At 39.2% G+C, this 7,763-nt stretch overlaps 1 protein-coding gene across 5 annotated transcripts in view; it reads left to right on the top strand.

The window, feature by feature from the left end:
- The window catches only part of COPS3 (COP9 signalosome subunit 3), a 31,361-nt gene extending 28,277 nt beyond the window's left edge, over positions 1-3,084 (top strand). For all 5 annotated transcript variants that reach the window (XM_003791027.2, XM_023513972.1, XM_012806026.2 and 2 more), the window contains 3 exons: positions 1,327-1,440; positions 2,353-2,433; positions 2,758-3,084. In XM_003791027.2, coding sequence (XP_003791075.1) covers positions 1,327-1,440; positions 2,353-2,433; positions 2,758-2,811 — 249 coding nt within the window. In that variant the 3' untranslated portion in view covers positions 2,812-3,084. The remainder of the gene's footprint in view (positions 1-1,326; positions 1,441-2,352; positions 2,434-2,757) is intronic.
- Positions 3,085-7,763: the final 4,679 nt, after the last annotated feature.

The raw sequence follows: 7,763 nt of genomic DNA, 5'->3' as shown, positions 1-7,763 counted from the left end.
GTTTTATATGGAATCAGGTTTCACTCTTTAAAATGTAATGGTGGCTTGGTGCCTGTAGCTCAGCAGCGAGGGGGCCAGCCACATATACCAGAGTTGATGGGTTCAAATCCAGCCTGGGCCTGCCAAATAACAGTGACAACTACAACAAAAAAATAGCCAGGTGTTGTGGTGGGTGCCTGTAGTCCCAGCTGCTTGGGAGGCTGAGGCAAGAATCGCTTAAGCCCAAGATTTTGAGGTTGCTGTGAGCTATGAGGACACAGCACTTTACTGTTGGTAACATAGTGAGACTCTGTCTAAAGAAAAAAAAAGTAATAGCAGTGTAAGTTATATCTCAATGAAGTTGATGTTTAAAAATGCAAGGGCACCTAAAAATTGTACTAAGTGAAGCCAGGCACAAAAGTATATGACTCTACTTATAGGATATATTCAGAAAAGGCAAATCAATAGAGGCAGAAAGTACCATGATGTTGTTTTAGCCTAATAGGAGATTATGGGATTAATCAGAACCTTTAATAGCTCTGTGCTGCTGTTGAGAAGGAGGATGCTGGTATTTGTAAGACAGGAGTTTGCCAACCTGATTACTGGCAAATTAATAAACTTCCCTTTTCTTCCCCCCCAAAGGAGGCAGATTAGTGGTTTCTAGGGGTTGGAGGAGGAGGGAATGAATGGGTAGTGACTGCTAATGGATATGGGGTTTTCTTTTGGGATGATGAAAATGTCCTAGAGTAGATGAAGATGGTTGTATAACATTATGAGTGTATTAAGTGCCAATGAATTGCTCACTTTAAAATGGGTAATTATGTTACATGGATTTCACCTCAATAAAAAACGTAAAGGTTTGGCTTGGCGCCTGTAGCTCAAGTAGCTAAGGTGCCAGCCACATATACTGGAGCTGGCGGCTTCGATTCTAGCCCAGGCCTGCCAAACAACAGTAACAACTACAACCAAACAATAGCTGAGCATTGTGGAGGGTGCCTGTAGTCCCAGTTGAGGCAAGAGGATTGCTTAAGCCCAAGAGTTTGAGGTTGCTGTGAGCTGTGACACCACAGCACTCTACCGAGGGCTATAGCTTGAGACTGTGTCTCAAAAAAAAGAAAATGTAAAGTTTGTGTATATCAGTTTTGTACCTCTTAGCATCTATAATGGTGCCTAGGAAATAGTAGGTGTTCAGTTAATACTTGTTGAATAAACAGATGGTGATTAAAACTACATGTTTATTTATGAACATGTTATTTTCTCTGCTTTTCCCTGATTATATTGAATGACTAGATATTCACATAGTGTTTGAGTCTAAGCTGCTTTCCTGATTTCTTTTTTTTTTTGTAGATTGAAGATGGCGAGATTTTTGCAAGTATTAATCAGAAGGATGGTATGGTCAGTTTTCATGATAACCCTGAAAAATACAATAACCCAGCTATGCTTCATAACATTGATCAGGAGGTAAACATGAATGCCATGTTGTGACTTTATTTGTAATAACAGTGCTATGCTCCAGGATGATTTTAGTTTTAAGTACAGGTGGTTTCCAGTCAATGAACAGCTTAGTTCCTGGGAAGTTAATTTCAAAATGGACTGCTTAAAACTCTTCTAGATTGTATGGCTGTAAAGAAATAGTAGATTAGATATCACCACAAACACACCAAAATCTATTTTAACTCCAAAAACACTTGAAGGTTCTAGTATGATTTTATCTATACCCAATTGACACTTCCAATGTAGAGCCTTGTTTCTGTGGTGAAATGTCTGCAGAGGTACAGGTGAGGAGGCCAGGAAACGTCTCCTGTGTCAGGAGCAGTGTGAGGTGGCTTGAGAAGTTAAGGAGAAAGCCCTCCCCAGAGGCTCCCATCAGGCAGCCTCACAGGCCGCAGGAGTGTCTCCTGAGGGCGAGCTGCTCTGAGTGCTGGGCTGGGTCCTTGTTTCTTAACTCTGAGAAGGGAGTACTAAATCTTAGAATCCTTAAAGCAATACACAGTAACATAGGCTATTTCCACAATACTTTTGCAATTTTTAAATTAAAAAAACAAACCCTGAAAACTAAGTTTTTTTGGTAACTTTGATGGCAAATGTCACCTGAAACAATGTGTAGTCTTCATTAGTATACTTCAGTTTCACTGCAAAAGGTACCAACGTGTGTTTGATTATGGGCTGCTGCCTAGAAACTGCTAGGATGTTAGGGAATGTACCAGACTTGTTCTGTATTAACTTTCTTATTCCAGAACCCACCTTAGCCCCGAGGATTTCAGGTAAGGGGATTGTGCACCTCCACAGCATTTACATTAATAGTCTAGGTTAAAAAAGATTCAACTGACCAAAACCCACTGCTCACCACATGCCAATGTGCCTGTCATTCAGATGCTGAAGTGCATAGAGCTGGATGAACGGCTGAAGGCCATGGACCAGGAGATCACAGTGAACCCTCAGTTCGTGCAGAAGGTGACTATGGTTCCCCTCAATATAAGAAGTGGGCTGGGTGGAAGAGGAGGGGTGTTGCTACATTAGGCACGGGAACTCGACTTCAGGTTATTAAATATTTCTTGAGAAGTTTTATCAACAAGTTCCCAGAAAAATACTCATTTTCAAATGAAGACTTGGAAGTGTGCTTAGGAATGTTAACATGGTGTCTGTTTTCATTGTTCCCAGGGTGGCTTTCCCCTGGGAGGGATGGGGAGAGTATATGATGTGCTTGTTTGGGGCTGGGGTGGTGGGTGCTTGGCAAAGGCAAACAAGAGTACATTGCCTTACTCATCCACTTTGCAGAGTATGGGCTCGCAAGAAGATGATTCAGGAAATAAACCATCCAGTTACTCCTGAAACTGACATCCATCTTGAGTTAAGCAAGAGAAACTATCACCTTGGCCAGTGGCAAGTGTTAGGAGGGCGGCAGGGAAGACCATTCCTGTGTCACCTGGACACCAAGAAATAAAATTTGTTTTGACATCTTCAGTCCTTGTGCTTTCAGAAAACCATTCTCTCTGCAAAGAAGGAAAAAAAATTGAAACTTTAAAGTCTGTTGTGGATTTATTTATCCTTAGATTGTTGTTATTGCATTAAATCTACTTTTTTGTTTTAAATTGCTTGATCATTGATATGTTTTCTGTATCACTTTTTTTTCTCCCTCTGAAAACTTTTTAATGAACACATTATGGACAGAAATAGTTGGGTTTTAGGAATTTGGGGGAGATTTGCATCTAAAATTTAATATCAGCATCCTGAAAACAAAACAAAACAAAAAAGCAAACCAAGCTGGGATAGCCCAAAGAGGCCTAAGTTAATTTTTTAAATTAAATGCGTATTCTAGTGACAGTATGAATTGTGCATTATGAGATGCTTTTGGCTCTAAATACTTTCTATCCTTTGGTATGTGCTTTTGTGGTTTTGAATGTCTTTTTTCCTCCTTCATTTCTGTTTTTAAGAGGCAAATGCGTCCCACTTTTTCTTCTCAAAGCTTTTCAGGTAAGGTGCAAAGGTACATTTTGATGATGTCCAGGGCCCCTCCCCACATAGGTTTGGGATTCACTGATTTAGCCTTGGAGTGAAGTAGAACAGATTACAGTGTGGTCAGATTAAAACACATTAAATTCGGTTTTTAAAAACAACACTCACTTTTTTAAATATTTCATGCTGTGTGGTAAATCACATTTTTATTATTTAAAAAAGAAATTCTTAAATCTCATGAGTCATGTGAAAAGCCCTAATAGAGACCACATCTAGGCCTTGCAGGCTATATGGTCTATTGTAAGTACTCTGCATAGTTGCATGGAAGTGTAAACCCGTAAGTGGATATGGCTGTGTTCCAATAAAACTTTATTTATACAAAGTAAGTAGAGGGCTGGATATGACCTGAAGCTTGTAGCTTGCTGACCCCTCACTCTCCAATTCCCTAGCTCTTGAGTTAGTGCTGCTTGTGAGCTGCATCGCTTTGACTTGGTCACGTGTACCTGCGCTTAGGAAAGCAAAAATAGGTAATGGGATTTTATCTTTTATCTGGGTAGTAAATTATGAACCTGTTTTGTCTTTTAAAAGCCAAAGTCATCTAAAATGTGTTTGAGAACTCAGTAGCTGACAGTTATGACTTTACGAGTAATTTGCCTAAGCTTCTAATGATTTGGACACTTATAATTTTTTCCCAGAATGGATTCATTAAAATACCACCTTGTTTGGAAACTTTGAACCCAAAAGGGGTATGGTGTTTGGAGCCTTGTCCTACTACTTGCAAACCACTGATCCTCACCCCTCTGCATCAGTGTTTGAGGGGAAGTCTGGTCATTGTCTCTCCGCTTACCCCCTTCCATATTCTGTTTTTGTGATTCTCTGGCTAGTCCTTTACAAACCAACAGGTAGGGGACTGGACTTTGGAAGGAGAAAGGGGAAGGCACCTGGTTTCTGCTTCTGTTGAGCAGAGTGGTCCAGGAATGATGATTCCTGCGGCAGCAGTTGGTTACAGTTTATAGTTTCCCTTAAACTCCTGGAATTAGCCTCAAGGCAGCACCTTACAGATACAAAGGTACCCCTCTCTCACACAGTCTGGAGGCATATTCCTCTGGGCCCCTCCTTCAGACTTTTAAATTCTATTAATCCCAATCTCTTCCCTTTGTTCCCCAACTCCTGAGAGATGGTATATGCTTACTGCAATTCCTGCCTCAAGAAGACTTTTTTCTAATACCTGGTTGGTGCCTGTTAAGTCAGTGGTTTCTCGCCTGACCAATTTTTCACCTGAAAATCTTACCAGGTGAAGGAGATACATGGCCTCATTTTTTAAAAAGAGTATTTTGGGACTTCACACCTACTGCCCCCCAGAAACATGTCTGGGTTTTTGTCCTGTTTCTGGAAAGTTATCAGACTCTTGTTTGCTGCACACGTAGTTAAGATAGCTGTAGCTGTTCCTTTGAGTTAATTCTCAGCAGCAAATTACTTTGTGAAAATGTTTGTTTATGAATAAACCTGAGCCTTTTTGGTGTGCTAGAAGATGGCAAGTTTGCACTCTGGGAATCATGGAAGCTTCTGTGCTCCAAGGATCTAATTTTGTTTTGGTTTATTAGTGTAGCTACCAGTTCTCTGAGGATTTTACAAGTTTGTCTTTTCATGGTAATCTCAAATGTTAATACTTTGGATTAAGAAGAATAACTAATGCCCTCAGAATCCAATGCTTGCATTATATTTGTGTTTCTATTTAGATTGGTGCCAAGTGAACCCTGAAAGTGACAATTGAGAGGTTTAGGGGTAGAGTCTGGGTGAGAATCCGCAAGATGGAGAGGAGGTCAGTCCAGGGATTAAGGAAAGGTAGAGTGGAGCCTAACCTACCCTATTCCTTAAAAAGTGGAGAGTTGTGGAGAAGAGATTCTCACAACCCTGATGAGATTAAAGCCATTTTGGTAAACAGTGAGAGAAAGCAGATCAGTAACTAAGAAAATGACATGAAGGCTATGTTAAACAGTTTGATGAAAATATTTCAAATTGTATGTGAAAACACCACACTGTACCCCACAATTGCATTAATGTACACAGCTATCAATAAAAAAGAAAGCAGATCAGAACCCAAAAGGCATGACTCCTAGAATGCTTCAGGGCCAGTGTTCCTGGGAAGCATCAGAAAGAGCAACCTCTTTCTGACTCAGAGCCCTGGTCCAAGATAACACTCCTGTGGAAGGGAGTGATTCTAAGATTTGTCCCTGATACAGTATCATTTACTCTGAAAAAAGATGACTTCCCTTACCTCTCATAACCCCCATCCTCATTCCAACTACACAAATGGAAGTCTCTTGAAACAGAGCTGGGAGCTGACTCCCAGTCAGACTCCACTAGGCCTTTTCTAATAAAGCCTTTTCTGGAGTGCAGGACTGGCCTCTCCTTCAAGACTCTGATCCAGATTCTACCCCTAAACCTCTCAACAATGTTTAGGTTTTTTTGTTTTTCAATTTTGGAAATAAAAGTCTCACTATGTTGCCCAGGCTGGAGTGCAGTGGTATAACTACAGCTCACTGCAAATTCATATTGGCCTCAAACAATCCTCCCAGTTTAGCATCCAAGTAGCTGGGATTATAGATATGTGCCACATAGTGGCTAATTTTTATAAATTTTTCTTTTTGGAGAGACGGGCTCTTGCTACATTGCCCTGGCTGGTCTCAAACTCCTAGCTGCATGTGATCCACCTGCCTGTGCCTTCCAAAGTGCTGTGGCTCATATGTGTAATCAGCACTTGGCTTTAACTTTTAATTTAAATTCTTAAATGGGTATTCTTGGTCTGAGAAATCTCCAATATGGAATATATTTGTATAAATTCTTCTTTAAAGAAATATTTAGTTGTATGCTTTTGAAATGATAGTAGATCTTTTATAAACCAAAAACTGGTACCAAGGAGCAATAAAGTGGAATTTTTCTGCTGTGTATATGGGAACTTTACTTTGTTTAGTAAGTCAAAATCCCAGGCAAAGTAATAGAGCATTACTGTGAAAGTAACCAGCTAGTCTCAGTAGCAGAACAATGCCCATGTCATCCAATCAGGGACAAATACTTGTACTTTTCAAGTGTAGTGATTTGTTGGTTTTCATTGGTAAACCTACCTTGTTAAGGTTCCCTCCTCTGTCTGTGCCAGTGGTCAAGCTATATTCCAAATCTCACCTATTGATGGTTTTTCAAAAATGAAGTTTTGAGTTTGTTAGTTCAAAGTTTCTAGGTTGCAACTTGAACTAGCAGCCAGTTTGTGAAAGGAGATGTTATCTGCATGTAATTCTGAGCAGTTGAAAAGGGATCCCAAAACAAATAACTGGGTAAATCAGATATTTGTGAATGAGAAAATGTAATGGCTTTCGTTTTAGGTAGTTGAATTACTTAATGATGGTGAACAAAGACAAATCCTGTTTTCATCCTTTCCTAAAATCAAAGCTGAAACCAGAGAACTTTCACTATTTGCAAAAGGCATTTAATAAGTTTGAATCCATAGATTGGATTCATAGTTGATTATTAGACAAAAGAAATCACTTGACATGTCACATGTAGCCAATAGTAGATTCAAACACAAACGGCCCAGCAGTTCAATTCTAATTGATAGAGGTTTAAAAGCTTACTAAAATTGCTATGGTTAAAAAGGGCTAAATTAATTCTAGTGGCCTTTTTAAAAAAAATTATTGGACTACTAATAGTTTATGTCTTGCAACTGACTGGACACCTTATATGCAGAGCTGATTGTCTAATTACCTTAAATCTCAACTTAGAAATCGTGTATGAGTTTCATTTTTTGTTACTACCATTGCTTGCTGCCTTTTAACACCTGGCCAGACTTCTAAACTTCTAAACTATCTGAAATCACCGAGAATGTTTTCTTCATTGCTGGAAGAAACTAAAGCTTAGATTATTAGTTATTTTTATAATGGGGAATCTATGAAAATAACCTTATAATAATGAGATGTGATTAAAAATACTAGATTCAATTACTTACAAATGAAACACATCCCTTCTTCCTGAATCTGAAAACTGAGTAAGCAACCTGGTAGTCTGGCTTAAAGATAAAGCCCAGCTGTATCCTACAGCCATATGAGAGCATATGTTGGAAAGGTCATATCTAAAAACCTCCAAGAGAAATTTCAGAGTGAGTTTTTTTACATTAAGTCATAGCTGTGTACATTAATGCAATCATGGGGTACAATGTGCTGGTTTTATATACAATTTGAAATATTTTTATCAAAGTGGTTAACATAGCCTTCATTACATTTTCTTAGTTACTGTGTTAAGACATTTATATTCTGGCTCAGCGCCTGTGGCTCAAG

This window comes from Otolemur garnettii, unplaced genomic scaffold (genome assembly GCF_000181295.1).
Source record: "Otolemur garnettii isolate 467f Iridium unplaced genomic scaffold, OtoGar3 scaffold00046, whole genome shotgun sequence".
NCBI lineage: Eukaryota > Metazoa > Chordata > Mammalia > Primates > Galagidae > Otolemur > Otolemur garnettii.
This window is presented reverse-complemented; position numbering and strand designations above follow the sequence as displayed.